The sequence below is a fragment of the Bidens hawaiensis genome, unplaced genomic scaffold (genome assembly GCF_021521415.1).
Source record: "Bidens hawaiensis isolate Kalapana, Puna unplaced genomic scaffold, B.hawaiensis_p1.1 tig00037936_1, whole genome shotgun sequence".
In the NCBI taxonomy this organism is placed as follows: Eukaryota; Viridiplantae; Streptophyta; class Magnoliopsida; order Asterales; family Asteraceae; genus Bidens; species Bidens hawaiensis.
Genome location: NW_027496635.1, coordinates 32,400 through 58,062, shown reverse-complemented (window position 1 = coordinate 58,062; position 25,663 = coordinate 32,400). Strand labels below are relative to the sequence as shown.

At 34.1% G+C, this 25,663-nt stretch overlaps 2 protein-coding genes and 2 pseudogenes across 5 annotated transcripts; 1 reads left to right on the top strand and 3 right to left on the bottom strand.

The window, feature by feature from the left end:
- Positions 1-934: 934 nt before the first annotated feature.
- On the bottom strand, positions 935-1,489 carry LOC143589847 (putative serine/threonine-protein kinase PBL8 pseudogene; annotated as a pseudogene).
- Positions 1,490-9,193: 7,704 nt separating this feature from the next.
- On the bottom strand, positions 9,194-13,539 carry LOC143589857 (uncharacterized). Of its 3 annotated transcripts, XM_077070498.1 has the most exons (8): positions 13,430-13,539; positions 12,113-12,569; positions 11,356-11,473; positions 10,926-11,050; positions 10,694-10,779; positions 10,080-10,189; positions 9,961-9,990; positions 9,194-9,362 (listed from the first exon to the last, which is right to left on the bottom strand). In XM_077070498.1, exons 1-8 carry the CDS (start codon positions 13,521-13,523, stop codon positions 9,306-9,308), a joined length of 1,077 nt encoding a protein of 358 aa, XP_076926613.1. In that variant the 5' UTR covers positions 13,524-13,539; the 3' UTR covers positions 9,194-9,305. The 3 variants fall into 3 exon arrangements, with proteins under 3 accessions (XP_076926613.1, XP_076926611.1, XP_076926610.1); XM_077070496.1 differs by having other exon boundaries at positions 9,961-10,189; XM_077070495.1 differs by lacking the exon at positions 9,194-9,362 and having other exon boundaries at positions 9,836-10,189.
- Positions 13,540-16,356: 2,817 nt separating this feature from the next.
- LOC143589846 (WRKY transcription factor SUSIBA2-like) lies at positions 16,357-22,153 on the top strand. The gene is made up of 5 exons (XM_077070487.1): positions 16,357-16,570; positions 18,944-19,078; positions 20,098-20,675; positions 21,416-21,574; positions 21,652-22,153. The coding sequence occupies exons 1-5, from the start codon at positions 16,361-16,363 to the stop codon at positions 22,151-22,153; spliced, it is 1,584 nt and encodes a 527-aa protein (XP_076926602.1). The 5' UTR covers positions 16,357-16,360.
- A 952-nt stretch (positions 22,154-23,105) lies between these two features.
- Positions 23,106-24,705, bottom strand: LOC143589845 (inositol diphosphatase DSP3-like; annotated as a pseudogene). The gene is made up of 5 exons (XR_013145359.1): positions 24,551-24,705; positions 24,127-24,220; positions 23,720-23,777; positions 23,584-23,627; positions 23,106-23,492 (listed from the first exon to the last, which is right to left on the bottom strand). The product of XR_013145359.1 is annotated as an inositol diphosphatase DSP3-like (transcript).
- Positions 24,706-25,663: the final 958 nt, after the last annotated feature.

Genomic DNA, 25,663 nt, shown 5'->3' with positions numbered 1-25,663 from the left:
TACACGGGATTTCTCAAATTACCGAAATTTAGGTATTTAATCATACGTAATTTATGGATTTTCTTTTTAATTTATAGAATAATTTTAATATTATCACACACACACGTACTTCAAATGCTACATATTTAAATTTTTTTATTTTTCTAAGATTGAAATAATGTTTTAAGGTGGTATAAAATAAAATATTGGTGATTAACTAAATATATTAAAGATGTTTTATTTGACCAATACGAATGTAAGTTAAATAGTGTTTTACAAATTATAAGATTATAATTATAAATATTGTGTTTATTCAACGGAATTTGAAGTACACACATAATTAAATATATATTATAAACATAGGTCACCAATTATTATACGATAACAGTTCGTAAGTTATTACTTAACTAATTTAATATTACTTAACTAATTTAATAATTCACTCTTTGATTTTAAACTTATTACATATATTTAATGGTTTACAAATAGCATTAAACTTATTACTTCAAGGACCCATGACCCATGGATAACATGGATTAAGGAGAATTGAGATTAGAAAATAGCATTAAAATTAAAGTTAGGATTGAATGTGGTTATGACAAATCATCATTATTATTTTTGTTTATTAGTATAGGTAGATATATAAGTATATATCCATGTGAGAGGGTGGGGAAATAGACCCACCATCTCTTGTTTGTTTGAAGTTTGCATAAACAAACAAACTTCACCATTCAAACTTTACTTCACAACAATAAATTAAGTCCATATTTGTTTTCCTTTCTTGACACATCTTCCAACTCTTGGGCATTGCACCCTGTTGTGAATGCCCTAGCTTTATATTAGAAAGTACATGCATACCCTGTCACGTCATGTGATATTTTACAAAGAGATTGTGTGTAGAAATATTTTACAACAATTATCACTCCCCACTTAATAATTTGTCTAAGGTTACCAGCTACTGAAGAGCATATATTTGTTCCAAATTCTGCAAGACTTCTTCACTTGAAGGCCTATCCGTGGGTTTCTTTGCAGTGCATCTTAATGCCAATGCGGCGCATTCTAAATCACCTTGTATGGGGTAGTTGTGTTCTAGACGTGGATCCATTATCTCCTTAAGTTTTTTTCTATCTGATAGGCTCAGAAGTGCCCAATCCAGATACCCCTCTTCTGGCCGTATGAGATCTATTACCTTTTGGCCTGTTATACTTTCCAACAACACCACTCCAAACGCATAGATGTCATTCTTGGTAGTCAAATGCCCTGTAAATTGAAGGGTGTTTAGAATCACATGATTATGATGTTCAAAGTTTATAAACATTTTGTCTTTAACCAATAGTTGAAGGTAAAAGGTGACGAGCAATAAAATAAACATATTTGCTTTTATATCTAAAAATACAAATCACTAACGCACCAGCTGAAAGATACTCTGGGGCTATATAACCTAAAGTTCCCGCAAACAGCGTAGTAGTAGTAGTAGCAGTAACAGGTGTTTCCTCGGCGTCATCGCCATATCTAACCAACCTAAACCCCCCTAATTTTGCATTAAAATTCTGGAATAAGAAAGAGTAAAATAAGTGGTTTAACTTTGATATATGGCATAAACATATTATAGTGATTTGATCACCAACATCAATCTTAAATGGCTTATAAGAGTACATACATCATCCAGAAATATATGAGAGGAGTGTAAGTCACGATGTATGAGATTTGCTGAATGCATATATGTCAGTCCACGGGCAATTCCTATCACTATCGAAAGTCGTGTTCCCCATGAAAGTCGTTCGGCAATATCTGGTGCATGTGTACAACTATTAATCATACTTAACTAATCAATTAGAGAAATGTAACAATTAAATAAAAATTTAATGAATAATGGTTTAGAAAGATCCTAATATAGTTTACCTTTGAATAAAAAGTGATACAATGTTTTGTTGGGCATGTACTCGTAAACAAGCAAGCACTCAAGAGGTTCATCTCTGCAGAATCCCAAGAGTCTAATTATATTAGGATGAGCCAGATGTCCTAGGAAGTTCACCTGTGCCTGTGCCTGTGCCTGAACTCACATAATTTTAAGTTACAGTTAGCAAGATTAAAAACTGTTCTATCTATGAAAAAGACTCCTAAGATGCATTCACAAAATAAAATCCAGAAACGAAATAATCATGTTACTATGTCAGCTTTTTTTTTTTTTATAGTTTTTCCATTGTGTTTTACATTAAGACATATACAAGGAGAAAGTTTTCAATGAAATTTCATGAATACTTTGCATGACAGTAGATTTTAGCTATAATTGGAAAATTAGCCAACAAGTTGATGAAACTTGCAAATATATGATTTTATGGGGAGATGCATCACTCCAACACTGAATTACATTAGGCTTAAACCAAAATAACAGATACATACTAGTTTGTAGTTCGAGTTTCTCTGTGGCTGAAAACACACTTCGATTTCCTAGTATATAATATATATGTCTCTCAACTAGGATGTTCAGTATTAAGGTACTTTTTCTCGAACAGTATACACGCTAGTGGAACCCACAAGTAAATTGGTTACAAGATGGTGCTTAAGGTACCCCCCTATAACTAGAGTACTATTTAGAATATTGTGTTTTTCTGTTAAAGATTAAATTTATGGCATTCATAGTAGAGTTGTAAATTGATGAACATTTGGTGATACTTACTAGCCTTTGTGCATATGATCCATTGTGCCAGCAATCGAGCGTTTTGACCGCAATAGCAATTCCTACACCTTGTTTTGAAGGGGCTAACGTGTTCTGCTCAACCCAACCTAATAACACCTTCCCAAAACCTCCCTCGCCCAATAACAAATCCGGACTAAACTTTTTTGTAGCTTTTTCTAAATCATCAAACGTATACTCTTTCAGACTTGGGTTTGGACTTTGGAAATGAGCATGAACTTCTTTCATCGTTGGAAGCATACTATTGTTCACACGAACAATATTACTAGCAATTCTATTGTTGTCGTTGTTGTTACTTGATAACTTCGAAATGACATCGACTGAAACACATGAACACAAAGAGATAATATACATGAAAGTTTAAGTTTTTGACCGCCACAAAAAGTAACGTTTGTCCAAATATGCATGATTGTTGGAAACTAACTGGATCGAGCAAAAAGAGCAAACAACTGGTTCTTGACCCAATTGTAGGTCGTCTCTTTTATTATTATTGACCGAGAACCACACAAAAAACATATTGATACTAATTAAAAACCCTATTTATACTATTCCTAACCTTGCAAAACAAGCATTTATTTAACTCAAATACTTACTACTAAATTACCACAACCTATCCCTATTATCTCTATAATTCACTAAGAATTATCTCTTTTTTTTTCTTTAGTTCCATTCACCTCCAACTCCTCGGTTCCATTCTTACTAACACGCTTCATATATGAACAATAAGAATTAACACCTTCATTAACATGTAAAGAAAACACAACGAGCAATATGCTATAGGTAACTATTGTGATTTGTGAAAATCATTATACTACACAATGCAATTGAAAGTTATATAACTTTTGTAGGTAATGCAGAGTCTCTATACTAGCATACATCTAACATCCACCTACACTCTAGGCAAACCAAACAGAATGAATCACTAAATTCCGTTACCACGTCCACTAGTTTTTGTATGAGAATTATGCATAAATAGAACACTAAAAGAAAGCATGCCTCTAGAACGTCTTAAGCAAGCATCTCACTGCAAATGATTGCCATATTAATTTGGTCCAATGTTGTAACGAATGAAAATGAGTCTCCAATTGTAAACGCTAACTAGCAACCTCTTAATGCTATTGCATCCTATATTTGGGTAAATCTACAAACCATCACATCCCAAGAAACATAAACATAAAAAATATTTTCACTGATATACAACTAATATTTGCAAAGAGGGCTACACCTAAGTATAAATTTAATGTCAAAGCTATTCAAGAAATACCATAGGTTTCTGCGTTGGAATGAAATGGAAGCATATCAACCATTTTACCAAATATTGTTCTATTTTCTACAAGTCGCATAATGATTCTCTCTTGTATGTTTAGTGCATTCTTAAGACTGGCGACAACCTCGACCATGGTAGGTCGTTGTTTTGGATTGTCTTGCAAACATCTATCAGCAAGTTTAACAAACTCCTTCAAACATTTAGGGGATATTTCGCCCCTTATATCTGAATCAATTATATGCTTTAATTTCCCTTCTTTAATAGAATCTTGAACCCATGCCACTAAACTCCATTGGTCCTCATCAAGAGTTTTATCCACTGCACGCTTCCTGCACAACACTTCCAACACCACCACCCCAAAAGCGTACACATCAGACTTACTTGTCAGCATTCCAGTTTGGTAATAACTGGGATCAAAGTACCCAAAACTGCCTTTAACACGTGTTTTGACGTAAGTAGATGGTTGATTCGTTGGGCATGTTTTTGACAACCCAAAATCTGAAATTTTAGCTGCCCAATTTTCATGCAATAAAATATTTGAACTCTTTATATCTCGATGTATAATACCAGAGTCAATTCCAGTTTCATTGTGCAGGAAGCGTAACCCACAACCCGCATGTATGCTGATCTTGAGTCGCATAAACCAAGAAAGAGGGGTACGAAATTTATGGAGATGATCATCAAGTGTTCCATAGGGCATATACTCATAAACAAGTATCTTCTCCTTCTCATAATTACAATAACCGATCAAGGACACAATATTATAGTGGAAAGTATTTCAACTTCCAACCAAAACTCTTTGACCCCTTGACTTGAATCTGGATCCAAACGTTTAATCGCAGCAACCACAGGACTTGCTCCATAGATTACGTTACCTTTGTAAACTTTTACAAAACCTCCCTTCCCGATTACTAATGATTCGTCAAAGCTTTTTGTTGCAATCAGGATTTCGGGAAATTCAAAGTGACAGCATGGTGAGACAGGTCGCTGCGATGCCGGTGCCGGAGCTGCCATTGTTGAATGTATCAAAATCCTAACACAAATAAATAATTAGCAAAACAACGAGTCATTACGGGAGCACAAATCTAATAGCATATGAATACACAACGAGTATGAGTGAATCTGCACCTGGATTTTGTGTAGAAATTATACGAATGATTAAGACAGAATCGGTGATCCGCTTGTTGGATTCGAAATTTGTGTGTTGACTTGACTCCAAGTAAAAGTATAAAACTAAATGGCCAACATCTTTTATAGTGGTGGGGGCAGAAAAAGAATAAAATATTACTATTTAAATACTTATTTATTTTTTTTGGTTGTTTATATCTCATTAAATAAAATATCCAATATAAATTGGATGTGGCTCAATGGCAGAGCACTTACACTTACTAGTGAGAGGTAGGAGGTTCAAACATCACAATCACCAATATATATGGGAGATATGAGGGATGACCTTGACTTGCCAGGGTTCGAGTCTTGATCTCACCCGGTTTACCGGCTCCTCGCTGTCGTGCCGTTTGGCGAGCGTGGGAGTCGGGTTTTATCCAGTGAATCCCTCAATAGGTGGATCGCTAGGGGCTCCGTCCGTCCGGACTAGTGGCCGGCTCGGGCTACCTTTAGCCAATGGGGGTCGCGTACGGAGTACCCGACGTTACTTAGTTGGCCGTTCAAAAAAAAAAAAATCCAATTATAATAGAGGGGTGGATAAGTAGGCAACAAGTTGCGCCGTCATCCTCTTTTGAATGGAAAACTCGATCCTACTGAAAACAAAGTTATAGTCCTTTGGCTGTGCACGACCCGTTGAACCCTTTTAAGAAATGTAATAGTTTCGGGGCCAGGACCCAAATATATCAAAAGCAAAAGGAATGAAGACATGTTGATTTTCGACACGTGTTTCTCATGCTTAGTAATTTTTCCTGATTCCGCCTTCAACACGGTCTGCCTAACAACAAACCCGGTATCCCTAAGGCCAACAAGAAGGATACCCCAGTAGGTCAATACAATCGTGTTTCCCTCTGCCCATCCAAACACAAGACGTCTGTTGGTCGGAGAGTAGACCTCCCTTCAAGAGATTTGACAGGAAACTCACATGAGCTTCTTTTTTGCCGAGATCCCCGCTCGTTTCAACACATCACAAAGGACATCAGTGACCAAATCATGTCTAATAATAAATGTATATTATTAACGAAATTTTGTGATGGTCTAGTATTTTGTTAGTTTTTTTTACACCTTACTTGTGGCCTAGTGGTAGGAGGCTTAAAGACTCAAGTTTGAATTTCACTTACGTCACTTTTGAATGAATATTGGTAATGAATGATTTGAGCTATGCCTTGTGTAAATGTGTCATTTCGAACTTTGAGCTCTTCGCGTTTTTGTCCCACCGTGTGTTACGCTAGAAAGTTATACACTTGTGGTGGCACAACGATTGTCGAATAGCAGTCGGCCGTATGGCTTCCAGGGAAACACCCAAGCCAAACTTTGAAGCCAGCGTGGGCCCGATTAAGACAATATAGTCTGACCAGAGTGAGGCATGAGGGCTCTCCAAATGTGGAGAGTGTGATAACCTAAATACAAAAAAACTGTGGTTCTAAAAAAAATATTTCTAGTTTTTTAATGAAATCTTTTGTGGCCATTCAAATAATAATAATAAATGCATAGAAAAATTTTGTTTAATTGATAAAGAGAGACATTTGCATTAATTTTAGTGTATATTTGAAGATATGAGAAGGTATGTGAATGCTCTGAAACACTTCCTTTACATATTCTGAGTGAGGTTTTTATAATTTTGGGTGTGGTTATGAGTTGTGATTGAAGTTATGAGTTGTGAATGGAGTCTAGAAAATGTTATTCTTCATCTGTTAAACCTTATTAATTTTTTTAAATTGGTTGTGGGTAGAGCAAAGAGTAAATGTAATGATAAAGATATTATAAAAATAAGATTTTTAGTGTAATTATAGGAATAAGGATAGGTGAAAGATTATGAATACTCTTAGAGCATCCATGATAAGGAGGTATAAAAACATGAAAAAAAACATGCCTGGTTAGTTGTCACTTCATAAAATTATCATTTTTATCAACATCCAAAACCACCATATAAAGAATTATAAAAACACCAAAAAACCACATCATCATATTTTAAACCCAAAACCTTCACCTGGGCCACTATTTGCAAAAGGCCCCGCCTCCATCACAATTTTCTAGTTTTTACCCAAGAACTTCTTCTAAAAATGAGTCACAAAAATGATGTCTACAACAGGTAAAAAACTGATGAAATGTAAAAACACCCAAAAATAACCCTTAAAAACTCTTTAGTGTGGATGCTCTTAGTTTATTGGTAACTTGTTTTTATTAATCCCAACTATCATCTTTTGATCGTTGTCGGTCTCAACTAACGAATTGGTTGTTGACGGTCCTATGTTTCAACGTATTTGTTCCTAACGATTTGCCGGAAAACACCACCTGAACACCGCTACCACCACCAATTGACTTACCACCAACCAACCACCATCACTTGAGCACCACCAACCGATTCCGACGATGGTTCTAGGGCTCCAACGACTTCCATAATTAGGGTTTTTGATAGAAAATGTTGAGTTCTTCGGAAAAATATGAGTTTTCCGGAAAAAAAAACGTTTTTCTGGCAACCAACCAACCACCATCATTTGAGCACCACCAACCGATTCCGACGATGGTTCTAGGGCTTCAACGACTTCCATAATTAGGGTTTTTGATAGAAAATGTTGAGTTCTTCGAAAAAATATGAGTTTTCCGGAAAAAAAAACGTTTTTCTGGCGACCTGCAACTAACGGCGTTGGGATTATGTTAGTCGTAGCCGTCTGGACAAATATGTTGAAAGTTGGAACCATCAGCATCCAATTCATTAGTTAAGACCGAAAGCGACCGAAAGATGATAATTGCGATTAATAAAAATAATACACCTATTTAAAAAAACTTTCATTTGTGTTTTAGAGAAGCCATTTTAGTAACCTGTTTCTTATTATTATTAATTATTATTTTATTTCTTTGATCAATGTTGTTGAGCTCTAGAAATACTAGCAAATTTGTAAAATTATCAAATTATTTATCATATAATTAAAAACATGATTTTAATATCTTTTTTTTCACTCGTCACGTCTTAAAATTTTAAGTGATTCACGATTCTCGGGATAGATATGGAATAGGGGATGTGGGAGTTTCAAATAGATGAGTAACATTTAAGAATAAATGTGTTCTGTTTTTAGCAAAATTATAATAAACTAATGCGAATGCTCTAATATGCATGCAAAACACCTCTCCAGTCTCCACATTAACCAACCATATGAAACACAGATCTATTGTCTTGACTTTTATTTTGTTGTCTGTCTCTTCCTATTACATATTTGTATTTTGCAAATCTTATCTTATCTTATCTTACTATACTAATAAATGAAAATATTGAAGCTTAGATGTCAAGCTTACATTTCTTCTAATTTCTAATCTCTCATCTCACTCATTTTAGCTATCCATGGGTCATGGATCAAAACCATTTCGTCAATTGGGTTATAACATAATAATGCCATTTTCATACATAAAGTTTGACTAACTATGCAACTTTAGTACATTTTTTAAGTTTCTTGCAAATCAACACCCGAGTTTCCAAAATCATGCTATTTTAGTACTTTTCGTTAACCTGTTTGTTTTTTCCATTAAGTCTACATTAAATTAATTCATATATTATTTGAGAATCACAATTGAAATAACGCGACCTTATTTACTTTTATCATTTGACAAATCCCGTGTAATACACGAGTTCTAAAGCTTATATGATATACAATAAAATCCTATGATACATGTGCAGATGATACATATTATACCAAGACCAGTGCAAGGAGTGCCCTAAGTGTAGAGGCACACCAGACCGATCAAGATTAAAAACCAATCCTTAAATCGGTTTGGGTGAAACTGGCATAACTGAATCTGATCCGTTGGTTTGTAATTTGGTCGGGGTATATACTTGGAATCCGTCTTTAAACCAGTTTGGGGATGAAACCAGTTTTTAATCCGGTTTGAAACCGATCTGGTCTGATATTCTTTAAAAACGGTTTCTAAAACGATCCAGTTTGGGTCAAAACCTGTTTTAACTTTGTTTGACGTGACCCCAACCGGTTCCAAACTAATTCGGGTTGGCCAAAACCCAGTTTGCCCATAAGGGTATATCTAATTTTCTATAACATTTCAGACAAAATATCTCAACTAAAAAAAAGTGAGTATGTCATAACTACAATAGTCTCATAAATAGAATTATCATATTGTTCAACTCTACACCTTACAAGAACTTTGAAACCAAAGTAAAAAAATAATATTGCTCTAATTATACATTACTTACAAAAATGATTTGACAGAGTGGCCTTCAAGCTTTGCCATCTTCAAGACTTCCTCCTACCAATTAGAGTTACAGTTAAAAAACGGGTCGGTTTGGTTTGCATTATATTTATAACGGGTCAAATGAGTTTAACAGGTCGAAAGTAGGCTTATGTAGGGGTGTGCACGGTTCGGTTATTACTAATTAGCCCCAACCAAATTAACCAACTGACTTTCGGTTAACCAGTTCGGTTTATTCGGTTAACTTTTCAGTTTGGTTAATAACCAAAATCAAACATGGGCTAACAATCTTACTTAGAAATACATGAAACTGATGCATAAATGCATGAAATGGAAAAAAAAAAAAAAAAGAGGGGGGGGGGGGTTGTAAAACATGAAATACATAAAAATGAGGTATAAAAGCTAGAAATATATGGAAATATTAAATGTTCGGTTAACCAGGGATACAAAAAATACACGATAACCGATTCTCGGTTAATTCGGTTCGGTTTCGTCGTTTTTTGGTTCGATTTAGTTCTTGCTCACCCCTAGCCTTAAGTGTACTAAATGCTTACCAGCCATCGACCTATCATATCGTCTTTTTTATTTACAAATTTATAGCTTTCAAAAACCAACAAATTATACATGCCTAAAAACAATAAGCAATATACTTTACCTGGATTATAGCAGTTATGCCTCCAGGGCCCTATTAATATAATAATAAATAAATTTTTCATGAGCAAGAAAGCCTACATGCATCATTAATAAAATAAAATAAAATAATAAATTACAAACCTCAAATTGTTTCTCCTCCCATGTTTCCTCCTTCCAGGTTTTAGAACTCAGTGAGTCCCACGAACTCGGAACTCGAATTGTTTCCACATGCTGCAAAAGCCTTAAGCTGTCTGTAAAAAAGGTATAATTCTTTACTATGTGTAATAATAATAAACACAAAAGGTAGATATTGTATGCTAGTTTTAACTGAAAACTTCAACCCGTTTACGGTTAGATGAGTAGACTCAGGTTATGTTTTATATTTCATTTCAAACGCGTATAATAAAAAAATTGCTAAAAAGAAAACAAGTCAAAGGTAGTTTTAATGCATAAAACCTCCCACGTAATTTTATTTGAAAAGAAAAATTATTACTAATATAATATATATTTGTGTTCAAACCTTGGTTATAAAAACCGCGAGGCGAGAGCTTCACATATGATTTGTTGGAAAATATTATGAATACCAATTGTGTTTTAGAAGTTTCCCATCCCCCCCCCCCCCTGCGTTTTATTTTATCTTTCCACAAAACAATATCATTACATCTATCGTGTTCTACATCATATGTTTTTCAATGCATAACTTTGTGATATATTTTCCCACTTCACAATTAGAACCTATGGAGTAAAGGGCGTACTTGTAATAAACGCTTCTTGCCACAAATGGCGTTTGGACCATGATGGAGCAACTTCTCGTATCGGGATCCCAATTCTCAAACATGCCCTGTAAAACAAAAGTAACATATTCACACGGCCCGTAATGTCAACATATCAAGAAAAAAAACTCATCCGGCTTTAAGTTAAGTTGGAATTATAACATGTTAAAGTTGTAAAACGAAAATTTGTTGATTAAATTAGAAATTAACTTACTCGATGACCACTTCCTGCACTACTCCTGGAAGAACACCATCACTAATGGGAGCTGTTTGTAATTCAAGGGAATAACCATATTTGTTTTTTAGCAGTTTATTTTCTGCAGATTCTTCTATATTATCCTGCATGACAAAAAAATCAGCTAGAAAATAATTTAATAAAAGTTAAATAAGATACCAAATGACCGAAGTCAAAGATGCAGCTTACATTTAGCATGATAACGTGATCTCTAAAGAAATTAAAAAACAGCACAAGCATATATAATAATCTAACTTTTTGATAAAATGATTTAGGAGGTTTAACCCATTTGCTTTTTAGCTTTTTTTTTTTTTTAATTTGGCATGTATGCCCTAGAAAGACCGAAAAACATAGCTCGATTCCTCTCATTTACTTAGAAAGACCGAAATTACCAGTTTTAACATTATACCTTACGAGAAAGAACAAAAAAATTTGTCAAACAACCTTCAAGAATCTGATCTCCATCATTTGATAGCAGGAGCTCGGTAGTTGATGGAGGCCTCAATTTTTCCAAAGGTTTCCTAATCCTGCATAATAATCATATTTTCATATCCTTCACGTCTTAGAAAGTAACACATAAGCTGTGCATGAATCTTACTGCTAAAGGTAGCAATTTCGACCCGTTTACTTATAAATGGGTCATTTTCAGTTATGTAAATGGGCTGAAAATGTATTTTTTAATGCATAAAGTCTCCTAATTTATTTTATTACAAAAAGCAGATAAATATTAAAAATATATAATGGTAGTAGTTTTATCTCACAGTTTTTTTAGTTATTTAGAAAGTTAAGATTTTGTACAGAAAGTGTTTTATGTCACCCGACCCAACCTGTTCATCGAAAATGTTAACATTTGACTTGAACCCATTTCGACCCATTTACATGGGTCGATTCAAGTCGTGTTTTTTTTTCTCTTAACGGGTCAAATGGATAAATTTAATAAAAAAATAACTATACGGAAAACGGATCAAAAACCTTAATAAGTGTATTATTTAAGCATAAACCTTCAAAACCATTTTACTATAATAAAAATATTAAGCTTTTGGACAAAAAGCGTCTCAGATCAAACCGAAAACTACATATTTGACCCGAACCCATATTGACCCGTTACAAAACCGACCCAACCCGCCCGTTCTGCCACATGTACTTACTAGCTAACTTACACTTACCTAACCCAATCCGAGTACTTTGCATTTGCAACATCCCGCCCACGACCCACAACAGCCAGACGAGCACCATTTTTCTTGACCCCAAATACAACCGGAGCATATAAACTAACATGTAAATACACATCAAACCGCCTATAATTATCTTCTTCATCTCCTGTCACGAGAGACGTGAACGCCAACTCTGTTTCACCTTTTCTCTCTTTGAGTGCAAGGGGCATTGCTTTGGTCATTGAGTCGTTAACAAAAGACGGGATCTTTGATTCCCATTCTAGAAACTTCATTTGTTGCAGTGATGATGATGATGATGATGATAATGTTGAACTGGTTTCGGGCTTGAATAGAAGATTTGGTGATGATTCATAAAGAATCTTTGCGGATGTAGCTAGCCTGCGCAAATGTCTTTCGTAGAACACTAATTCTGAACCGTTGTTTTGAGTTCTAAAGATTGTGTATGCACCTGAAATGTGCACGGTTCGATTATTAGCCATACAATTTTTAACTCAGGTATCTATCAATTTGTCGATTCGGATGCAAAAACCAAACAAAAACATCCACCAACGGCTTGGTTTTATGTTTTTGTAAAAACCGAACTATTAATTTGTCGATTTGGGATAAGGGTGTGCGTGAAAACCAAAAAAAATATAAAAATCCACAAACCAAAAAAAAAAACAAACCGAAACATAAACCGACGGTTTAATTTTATGTTTTTGTAAAAACGGAATTTACGATTTGGTTTTAAATGTAATAATTATAACCAAAACGAAACAAATTTTTAGTTTTTATTTTAAGTAATTTATAGGAATTTAATAAATATGTAACTAAAATATTTTAGTCTGTATGTATAATAATCAATTACTTATTACTAAAAAAATGATTTATATTGTTGGTGGGATTTTTTGTTGTTGTGACAAAATGATTTATGCCCAAATTCATTATTTTAACCATTTTTTCGGCCTAAAATGTTCAAACGTTTATGACAAAACCGAACCGAACTCAAACCGAAAGCGAACAGTTTTCAAAAATCCAAAAACCGAAGTTTCCGTTTAAGCCCAAAACCGACACAAACCAAACCGCGCACACCCTAATTCGGGATCCACTTTAGATGTGTGTTTAAAAAAGTAAACTATTTCCATTTGAATCTGTTAACAGTGTTTGGGTAACCTGATTATGATTCTAATTGCTGCTGTAAGTGATTGCTAATATAATTGCAAAATTATAAAATCAAATGTGACATTAATTAATTAATTAATTAATTAATAAAGGTTAACAAATTGGCATATAATATAAAGTTTAGAGAATGGAACAAATTGAACAAACCAGGGTGTGACTGAAGCAAGGTTGTTACTGGTGGAGTGTGTACGGTAGTAGGTGATACGACACCGTTTACCAAAACAAACAACGGCACAGACATCTGCACTTGCAAATTGCATCAAAAACTCATTCAAGATTTATTAAGCGGGAATTGACATTTGATTGATTGGGGTTTTTTCATATCAACATGTTTAAGGGGTGTTTGGGATTGCTTATTTTCATCAACTTATAACTTATAAACATTTTTAAAAGAAATAAGGTGTCTGGGATTGCTTATATTGTGAGATTAAAAGTTCTATAAGTTACACTTTTACCACTTATTAACTTAATAAAAAGTTATAAGTAGGCAAATAAGGAAACCCGAACACTCCCTTAGTTTAGACTTTAGACTTTAGATGGGAAAAATCCCAAAATGTCTATTTTATCACACAACTTATAAGATTATTCATTTGACCAAAAAGTTTAAAGTTAATGTTCATTTTAAAACTGTCGGATTTGTATCATGTTTGTATTGTCACACACCGGTGTATGTTGTGGGATCCGATCGTGTTACACTGTTACATATAAGAACTATAATCTGTTAGACCCGACAATATTATTTGCGAGATCCGACAGTTCTATTAGTAAGTTTGTATTTAGCGAGATCTGACGGTATTTAATGAGAACAAAAATAAATTATTTTTTTTATAAATTATCACTTGTCAAATTTAAATCGTCGGGTCCGATAGTTTTCCGATTAACAATTTAAAAATTGGATAATCTTTTGACTTTAATTGGTTAAATGGATATTGGGGGTTTCCTCTTTTGACTAAGTGTTATGATGCGATGGTGGTGCCACTCTGCGCCGCCTCACGCAACCTTCATTCAACCGAAACACCATGGTGCCACCCTTTTTCTCCTTCTATCGCCAAACAATTAACGCCTGGCCACCACCGTCAAAGCACCATATTGCATACAACCCTATCAACTTGGCCGTGAAAAATAAGAGGTGAAAATATCCTTACTATAAGACAGTGTGTAGTGTATGGAACCCCTATGGTGACGTTTTGCGTCATGTGACGCCAATTCCCCACAGGGGCGTTTTGACAAAATACGGTGCAGTGGATGAAGCCCCCACTAATTATTACCTACTTATTATTTTATTATTATTAATTATAAAAAAACAAATAAAAACCCACCAATCATCATTCACCTATTCCTCCGTTCGGCGTTTTGTGGGAAGCGATCCCTCCCTCCATAGCGCCCCAGAGGGCGATGCTCCCGACGCTATAAGAACTCCATAGGGTGGGATGACGTCCCACTACGCACGGTATAACACATGGTCTTATAGAATAACTTTATTATGTTGCCCAAAACTTTTCTTTTTGCTTGATGGATATGGAAATATGTTTGATGTTTCGAGTCCTTAGAACATGTGTGATTATTTTCAAAATATACTAAAGTAAAACATAGATGAATCATTATAGTTGTAAGCGCTGATACGCTATATATTCATAACTCTCATCCTTAATGTGCTTCAAAACTTTTATTGCTTGAATTATTAACTTTGAATGCAAAGTTATTAACCTAAGTCCTAAGCACACTTAAAAGTTGTACTACATAAATTGAACAAGATCCAAATATTTATAAACAATGGTGATTCACTCAAAACTATTTATCTCAACTATTAGTTTTACAAGTGAACAAGTTATATACAATATTAAAAACCAAACACGTAAACTAACCTTTTCTTATTTCAACTTTTTCTATATCATTATTTCTTTTTTAGTTTTGTTTTTTTTATTAACTTACGTATTTAACTAATCAACTAATAGTAAACACATTGTATCTTTTTTTTGTGTATTATCTTCCATTTGTGGTTAGTGTGAGTGTGGATGTTACAAAATAAAAGAAAAATAAAACAAAAAAGTTTCGATACCCTTTTGATTGATTATACAACTATATTTTGTAGCTTTTGTCTTTCATTTTCGCAAGTTTGGTCATATAAAAAGTAAATAAATAACATGAATTATCAATTTAAAACCAAAATAAATTACATTATTTATCATAAACAAATATTGCATGCATTATATATTACTTGCTTGTATCCCCTTTATTATGGCGTTGTTTATATTAGCCGTTTTTAATATTTATATATTTTTTAATTTTATTTATTATAATAAAGTTAATAATATACTTAGGATTTGATAATGAAAGGGTTTCACAAATAAATGAGTTGTTATAACCCGGTTTAAAAACTATCTAGGCTTGCTGAAACCCATAATCCGCTTATTTTTTTTCCAATAAAATTGTTTCTTAATATAAATAATCATATATTTTTTTAAATCAGATATTAGTTTTTAGCATATCCTTATTTTATACAATTTTCATATCAAATATCTAGTGAGACTAATTTTTAATTGAATGAGATGTTATTTATGACTCATTTAAGGGCTATATGGGTTTGGTGAGACTCATACATGTGAATTCGGGTCAAATGCATAAGAAAACCTTTCATTTACAAATACAACAATCCGGTGACGTTTAAGAATAATGCTCTATTATGTTTCTTTTATTTATAGTTTAAAATTAAAATTATTATTATTATTAATTTATTATTATTATTATAACGTCTAGAGATTCATGCAGAAATCCACCAAACCTCCGCTCAACTCTTCCCGGCCATCCATAACCGCTCCTATTTTCCCGCTAACTGAAACACACTCCTCTCTCTTCTTTCCACCACAATATATTATAATAATAATAATAGAGCAAATCACTTCATCTCACTCCATCAATGGCTGCTGCTGTTTAATCTAAACAGCTTTAAGCCTAGATAGATTGATACTGTGGTCTGTGCATGTTGTACGTATCATCTGACAACAACACAGTGTCACTCACTCACTCAGTCCGTTAGTCAGTCAGTCAATTCATATAATGCTGGCGAAAGAAGAAGAGATGTGTGTTGAAGATGATGAAGATGAGTGGGGAGATCTTATTACCACTCCGAATCGGTTGATTCCGAATGAGTTTTTTGTGTTGAAGGGTGATGAGAGAGTTCGGGTGGGTTCGGGTTCGACTTCGGTGTGGTCGCAGTTTGTTACGGCGCCCGAGGATATTAGTATGGACTCGTTGCTTGGTTCGCCCACTATGCTCTCTAATCCGCAGGTAGAATTAGAATTGTTAACGAGCCGAGCAGCTTGCGAGTAGGGGTGTAAATGTATTAGCAATTAATATATTTACATACATTTTTAATTATATTTATATAGGCGAGCTTTGGATCGAGCTCGGCTGTGCAGTGTGAAATTAATAAATAGAAGCTTAAAAGAGGTAGAACTAAATTAAATACACAAGGCTTGTAAACCTCGATGAGCCTAAACGAGCTTCCCATACAAGGCTGGAGCTCGATAACAAAACGAGCTTTTACTTGAGGCTCTGGATCAACTTGAGCTCGAAAAAGGTTGGCTTGTTTCGAGCTTATTATCGATCTGAGCTCGAGCTCTTGTAAGTCAAAGCGAGCCGAGCTCCGCTGGTGAGTTGTATCTGCGATATCGGGATTGGCTGGTTTATTAGTAATTAATATATTTACATACATTTTTTATTATATTTGTATATTTTGAGTGTAGTATCTTAAACGAGCTCGAGGTTCGGCTCGAGCTTGGTTGTGGAATGTGAAATTAATATATAGAAATCTAAAAGAGGTCAAACTAAAAAATACATAGGCTTGTAAGGCTCGATGAGCCTAAACGAGCTTCCCATACAAGGCTTCATCTCGGGCTCGATAACAAAACATGCTTTTATTTGAGGCTCGGGATCAGCATGAGCTCGAAAAATTTGGCTTGTTTCGAGCTTTTTATTGATCCGAGCTCAAGCTCTTGTAAGTCAAAACGAGCCGAGCTCGAGTCTTGTATGGGAAGCTCGTTTAAGCTCAGCGAGTCTTGTATAATTTTAAGTTTTACCTCTTTTGGACTTCTATTTATTAGTTTGACATAGCACAGCCGAGCTTGAGTTGAGGTTCGGCTTGTTTAAGGTACGGCACAAGTTTGAGCTTCGGTTAGGCTCAATTATGGTTTTTCTCAAATATATAACTATAACTAAAAACGTATGTAAATTAAATAATACCCGAGCCTAGCCCGAGCCTGAAAAGCATTTCAAGAGACGAGCTCGAGCTCGAGCTCTCATAAGTCAAAATGAGCTCGAGCTCGAGTTGAGTTTTGTCTCGTTTAAGGTACTACTACGAGTTCGAGCTTCGCTTAGGCTCGATTAAGGTTTTTTCTCAAAATATACAACTATAACTAAAAACGTATGTAAATTAATTAATAAACGAGCCTAGCCCGAGCCTGAAAAACATTTCACGAGCCGAGCTCGAGCTCTCATAAGTCAAAATGTTTTGAGCTCGAGCCTAGTCTGGTTTAGCTGGGCTCGTTTTCACCATTCTTGAGTTTAAGATTACCAATAATTAGTATGATTTTCAAAGTAATCACTATGAAAGAATTAGAATCAGATAATCAAATAACCAATAATTATTATGATTTTTTTACCCTAAATATTTAGAACAACTGAATCATAATCATTTTCCATTATGAGTTCTTACAATCAGAAGACCATCAAATATACTTCTTGTTTACTCATGATTAATGACATGATACTTTACTTATTAAACATGACAAGAAAAATTGTAAGCATTACATAAATTTGAATCACTATTTGCATGTTTGTTGTTTGTTAAATGCATTGCAAAAAGATGATGTTTGACACATTTGTGATAACATATGTTGTAAAGTTCTGAAGTATAACAAGTTTTTAGAAGACTTGTAAAGGGTGTTAGACAAGTATTTGTGCAGTACAAGCATTACCTATTTATATTAATTAGTGATAAGGTTGCTTTTACCTCTATTCATTTGGATTAACATATTGTAGCATCCAACCCCTCATATCAAACTTACATGGGTCACACTAGACCTGTAAACGAACTGAACGTACACGGACCGAACAAGCACGAACAAGGGTATGTTCCTGTTCGTTTATTTAACTTTAAACGAACACGAACACTTAATCGAACAAATATTTGGTGTTCATGTTCGTTTGTTTAAAAAATGAACATGTTCGTTTTCGTTTATTTAAAATCTAAACGAGCAGTTCACGAACATAAACGAACGTATATGAACTTACTTAAATGAACACAAACATAAATGAACACACTTAAATGAACACAAAGAAACATAAACGAACATAAATGAGCATATATGAACAAACATAAACGAACGTATACAAATGTTCACGAACATAATTGAATGAACGAAACATGTGTTCATGTTTGTTCGTTTAATTAAACGAACACAAACTTTTTGTTCATGTTCGTTCGTTATTAAGTAAACGAACTTTCAACCGAACAGTTCACGAACAATTCACCGAACGCTTGGTTCATTTACAGGCCTAGTCACACACAAAGTTTCTTTTTCTTCTCTTTTTACTCAAAATTACATTTTTTTATATACTGAAATTCTTGATTTACCATTGTGTAATTTTTCCTATTTACAGAACTCTCCTACTGATGGAACTCTTCTTTTCCCACCTATGAATCATGAAATTTTAGGCATGGATTCAGCATTTGATGACAGCAGTTGTGACAGTAATTCTATATTTTGGCCATGCATTCCAGACCTACAAAATCAGGTGAATATTATTACAATTATAAATAATATATATATGTTAATAGTGGTTTATGAAAAACTTTGCATGAGCAGTGCACTTTTCCTTTTTTGAAAACAGATCATCAAAGTTGTGTAATTTCAAGTTTGGCCACTAAGGTTTTTTATAGCAGACTTTTTATGTTAATAAATTGACCACAAAAGTTTTGTGTTTAAAAATTTGGTCACAAAGGTTCTTGTTTTTTTTAATTATTAATTCAAATTACTATAGTTAAATTTTTTTATAAATTAACCATAAAATTTTTGTACTTTGGTGGATAGCCACAAAGTTTTTTAACTTTTGTATTTTAATTTCTTAAAAAAGCTAAATACGAAGGTGTGTTTAATTTTTTTTCTCGTATAAATTATGTGAAAGACTGATACTGATATTTGTTTTCATGGTTTTCAGTTGATGTAAAGCACGCGTCGGTACCATTTTCTCATATCACGACTTTATTCGTTTCTATTGTTTTCGGCATATCACGAATTCCTCTAGTTATTATCTTATCATATAATCCTCTTTAATTCAAATTACTATAGTTTATTTTTTTATAAATTAACCATATTATTTTGTACTTTGGTGGATAGCCACAAAGTTTTTTACCTTTTTATTAAAATTTCTCAAAAAAGCTAAATACGGAGGCGTGCTTAATTTTTGTCCTCGGATATATTATGTGATAGACTAATATTTGTTTTCATGGTTTTTCAGTTGATGTAAAACACGTATCAGTACAATTTTCGTATATCACGACTTTATTCGTTTCTATTGTTGTCGGCTTGATTATTTTCTCGTATATATCATGTGGCAGACTGAAACCGATATTTGTTTTCATGGTTTTCAGTTGATGTAAAACACGCGTCGGTACCATTTTCGCATATCACGACTTTGTTTGTTTTTATCATTTTCGGCATATCACGAATTCCTCTAGTTATCAACTTATTATATAATCATCTTTAATTTCATCTTAAAGTTAATGTTTACATGAATTTGGACCTTTGATGCAGCCACCAATACCATCTGCATTCCCAGGGGCAATTCCGGAACAAACTGTCACAAAAAGCTTTGTTACCAATATGCATGCTTCAGAAGGACTTAAACCTTTGAAAACAGCTGATAAACCATCTCAAACTAATAACCAAATGACACCAATCATACAACCTAAAGAAACAAACATGCGGAATTCAGAAGACGGATACAACTGGAGAAAATACGGACAAAAACAAGTAAAGGGTAGCGAGTATCCTCGAAGCTACTACAAATGCACGCATCCGAGTTGTCAAGTTAAGAAAAAAGTGGAGCGTTCGCATGACGGTCATGTGACTGAGATCATTTACAAAGGTGCTCATAATCATCAAAGTAAACGCAGTGTAAACGGGCCAACAGACAGTAATGCTGCAAACTATCAAACACCAGAAAGCGTGGACTTGTCGAATTCGACATCAATGGTTACTGATAGTTCTGATTTATTGTCACATGCTCCAGAGTTTTCGTCTTTGAATGGTAGTTATGATGTTAGTGAAGATGGGACCCACATTGGAACAGGAGATGATGCAGATGAAGATAAATCAGATTTGAAAAGAAGGTGGTTTTTCTTATCCCATGTAGATGCACTTTCTAAATATTGTTTTATTAAAAGATGATTTTTAAGCACATTTTTTTGTTTGGAAAATAACATATTTTCTGTTTTTTCTCCTAAAAGTCCCGCAACGGTTAGTTTAGCACATGTAGTTTTTTTTAAATCATAAAAGTCTCTTAACATGTTAAATTTGAAAAAAAAATATCTCTTAATAATGATTGAATGAAACCATGAAAACATTATTTGACAAGTTATATTAATAATAGCGATAAAAATTATCTGTTTATAACTTTTTAACAATTTTAAAAGTATACAAATCATTTTATATGTTTTTAGTTTTTTACTTTGTTTTCAGTTACGTCATCCGCGCTCATGTACCTTTATTATATTGTTTTTGAAAGATTATTTGTTATTATCAACTTAGTGAATTAAAAATGAAAAAGAAAAAACGTACATTGAACGGGCATTGCCTTGTCGTGTTTCCAGTTTAAAACATAATTTGTCTCAACTATTTTTTCACGTAGGATTAATAAGTAAAAAAGGTAAAATTTTGTTCAATTTTAACATGCGGAGGGACTTTAACGTGTAAAAAATTGTTGAGGGACTTTTATGCAGATAAAAAAATATGTTAATTTTGTATTTGCAGAAAGTTGTTACTTTTATAGGAAAATACACAAACTATGTTGGTATTTTTTTTATGGTATTTGCCCTTCCTTTTCTATTATTCATACTTATATTAATTTCAGGAAAAAAGGAAACTTTATACTGGATACAAGTTTGGTATCACGAGCTATGCGTGAACCGAGAGTGGTGATTCGAATCGATAGTGAGATTGATATACTGGACGATGGTTACCGTTGGAGAAAATACGGGCAAAAAGTTGTTAAAGGAAACCCAAATCCCAGGTAATAATTAATTTATTTTAAGTTTCTTTTTTTAATAAATTTAACACATTTGACACGTTAAAGATAAAACATAACAGGAGCTACTACAAATGCACAACTACTGGCTGCCCAGTGAGAAAACATGTGGAACGGGCATCTGATGATTTAAAAGCGGTTCTTACAACATACGAAGGGAAACACAACCATGAACTACCCGCAGCCAGAAACAGCACCCACGGTTCAGCTGCCAACGCACCTAACCAGCCACTATCCAAACTCACTAACATCCCCAAACCCGAACCACTAGTCCAAGATCTTCATCTTCGTTACAACGAAAAGTTTAACACCGGTCATATTCCATCAAACTTTCTTGGGAGTTTTGACCCGTTACCTTTTAATCCTATTCTACCCGATTTCCCAATGCCACTACCGCCTTCTGCAACCATGGTTCATAACGGTTTTGGTTTTAATAACAACGGAAAACACGCTCATGATGGTTTCCTTAAACCAAAACTCGAGCAGGATCACGGCTTTTACGATGGTTTTGATGCATCGTTGAGGTATTGTCGCGCGCTTCCAAATTTTCAGTCTCGAGTTTGAGATTTTTTAGAAATTATTTATTATTGTTTTAGAGTAGGACTGAGTTCTAACTCTAGGTGTTAAGACTTAAGAGGCCCATTGGTCTTGATTCATTTGTTTTTTTAGTTTGTTGTTTTACTTTGTAGTGAAGGATTTTGCAGCCCTTCATACTTGGCTAAGACTGATTATGCGATCGTTAGTTCGTTTTGAGTTTAAATAACATTGACCCGTTCGATATTATATCGTATAACTTGTTTTACTACATTCGATTGTTTGAATCTTGTTATTCGTGTATCAGACAATCTCTTAAAATGCCATTTATCCAAACAGAGATGAAAAATCGATACCATGTGTTTGTTAACGCGTATTTGATTATCTTAAGATTCTAGTATTCTATGCACTTCACATGTGAACCAACCAAAGATAAGGCCGATTATGTTATGGTGATCATCTCGTTAACATGAATGTCAACGTGTGCGCGTGTTCTAGAGGTCAAAAGGCTCGTTTTGAGTTGCGAGGGCTAGAGCTAGAGCTTGGCCTGTGAGTTGTTTTTTCAAGCTCGGGCACGACTTGTTTACTATTTATTAATTAACTTATATAAGTTTTTAGTTTTTGTTAAATATCTTTGAGAAACCTTAAACAAGCCTAAGCTCGGCTCGAGTTTGCGTAGTACCTTAAACGAGCTAAAGCTTGGCTCAAGCTCAGCTATGCAGCGTGAAATTAATGCATAGAAGTCAAACGAGGTAAAACTTAAATATACACGAGGCTCGACGAGCCTAAACGAGCATCCCGCACAAGGCTTGAGCTCGGGCTCAATAACTAGTCGAGCTTTATTTGAGGCTCAGGCTCAACTCGAGCTAGAAAATCTCGGCTCGTTTTGAGTTTTTTATCAACCCAAGCTCAAGTAGCTCACTAACAGCTCGACTCGTTTGTATCGTTATTCATATAGACAATTCACAAAGTCTTTGTTTTCCCCAAAGTTAGAGTAATCCATCCAATTACCTTCATTACAACTTAAACCAATGGTTGGATATAATGTTCAAATGAAACTTATCATTAAACATCATCATCATAGTTTAACCAAATGAAAGAAGATGGATCTAAACATAGGTTATCTAAGATTTGTGTGACGCATCTTCTCTCTATAGCAATCTTCTTCGGTTTTGGAACCGTATCCATGATATTGATAGATAGACGTTTGAAGGCTTTGTCATAGGTGTGATACATCATATGTTTCCAAGAACTTTATGTCTGTGTCTCGTGATTTCACGCCTGCGTGAAACTTGTATTCATCCAACACCAACGATAAACACCAGTTTTGTAACTTCCTTAACGACCCCACAACACAACCCGTTCGATGCTGCCATCATAATACATTTATTCGAATTTTTAAAAACCGACACTTATTAAATGATTTTTGCAACTATGTGAAGACATGACATGTTACATACCTTTCCTTGTTTGCAATGTATTAGAACCGGATGGATTCGTACATCTGGAAAAAGAAAACATGCGTGTACTTGATACGACAAATATTTTCTATAACGATTATAGTGAAACTTTGTATTTAACTTTCAGTATATATACCGATCAAAAGTTTCAAGGTCTCCGTTATAAAGTTCCTTAAAACGTTTGGAGAAAGCTCCTGCGTGTTTATATCATACCCAAATCAATATAAAGAAGACTGTCAAAACATATAGTTTGGTAATGAAAATATATATAGAATGACATTCGTTTAAGAATCAATAATATGTTGAAAACCACTGGATACACATAATATAATTGTATCTACCGCTTTAATGTGACACCCAAAACAGTTTATTTTTATGCAGTGCGGTTCTCAACTTATTATTCATTATTCTTTTGAAATTCGTTGTAGAACCAATAACTGAGAACCACACCATGCAATTGTACTCTTCTTATTCTTAACATATTATTGGTTTTGAAACAAATACACATTGTAACTTGTTGATCACATTAACAAAGAAACAAACCTTTGTGCCATCAATCGCAAATTGATATAAGCGAATATTATTCGCTTTTAGGAACTCTAAATTCTCCTTCGGATAGGGTTCCGGGCACAAATATCTACATCATCAAACACCAAATTTATATACCATAATAAAAAAATAGGCCCCTAACATAAATATATATAGAAAAAACTTAAACTATATTAAATAATAATAATTTCGGGCAACGTAGAGCGCAAGGCCTAGGCGGTCCCCCACCAGGCCACCATAGACCTTACCCCTTAATATAAATATATAAAAAAACTTAAACTATATTAAATAATAATAATTTCGAACACCGTGGAGCGTAGGCCTAGGTGGCCCCCACCATAGTACCTTACCCCTTCTGCAGGACGGGGCCTAGGCGGACCCTAACGAAAAAAAATGTTACAAAAATCAAACGACTCACATGATAGATCGAAGCTGTAGGGTCTTAAGAAAGGCGAAATTCGAAGGTTGAGGGAACCCAGATCGGTAAACCCGATCTTCAACATTAGCAAAATTAACCGGTGGCACGAGTGGTTCTTCCGTGCCACCGGTTAATTTCGAGACCATCAATACCATCGTTAATAATATTATAGTATTTCGTTCAATCAAGAGGAAAAAGATGATAATCAATCCATGATGCTGAGTTTTATGATTATTGGGGTTGGGAAGATCAAAGGAAACAATATTATTATTCCTCCCCCAATATTAATATCATTTGTGCTTGCTCTTTCCTTTTAAATTGCATTTTATTTTTTGGAAGTTGTTTTTTTGGATCCATGAGAACGATTCATTTGTTTCGGATTTGTTCTAGCTTGATTAGTTGTACCCTGTGCATTATGGTTGTACGGGTTTTTGACTTGTGTTGATAGGTAACATGTTTAACGAGATTTAATTAAATGTTTAAACCTAAGATTATATTTAAATCAAAATAATGTGTAAAAATGGATTACCACTTTAAATAAAATTTCAAATTTTATAATTTAATATTACAAAGGGATAAGTATGGATGAGCATGAGACACTACCTGGATCTATACATGTCCCGATTATACTCGTATCAAAAATCAATAAAAACATGTACTAATGCTCGTACCGAATTTTTCAGTATGGTGCGAGTACGGGTATTTCGGTATGGTATCCGTTTTTTTACCACTTTGCCTTTTCATTTTCAAATATTCGACCATCTTGAAACCAGTACCAGTACGAGTAACAAACACCCTGAATTAGTCCAGATATCGGTAGATGCACATGTATATAACAGGTACCAAATTAGTACAAGTATCAAATTGGTCGCCAATTTAATTATAAGATAGTATTGAAGAACCATAATACGGTTGCTGATTTTAAGTGATTTGTTTGATTATTCGAGTCTTGGATGTTATAATATTTAATATTAAAGAAACGTTTGGTAGTTGTTCAATAATAACATGGTTGGAGAATTTATTTATATATTAAATATGAAAAATTCCAATTAAACCCTATTCCTAACAGGTACAAAATACCAAACGTATCAGTACCGTATACGTACATGTATC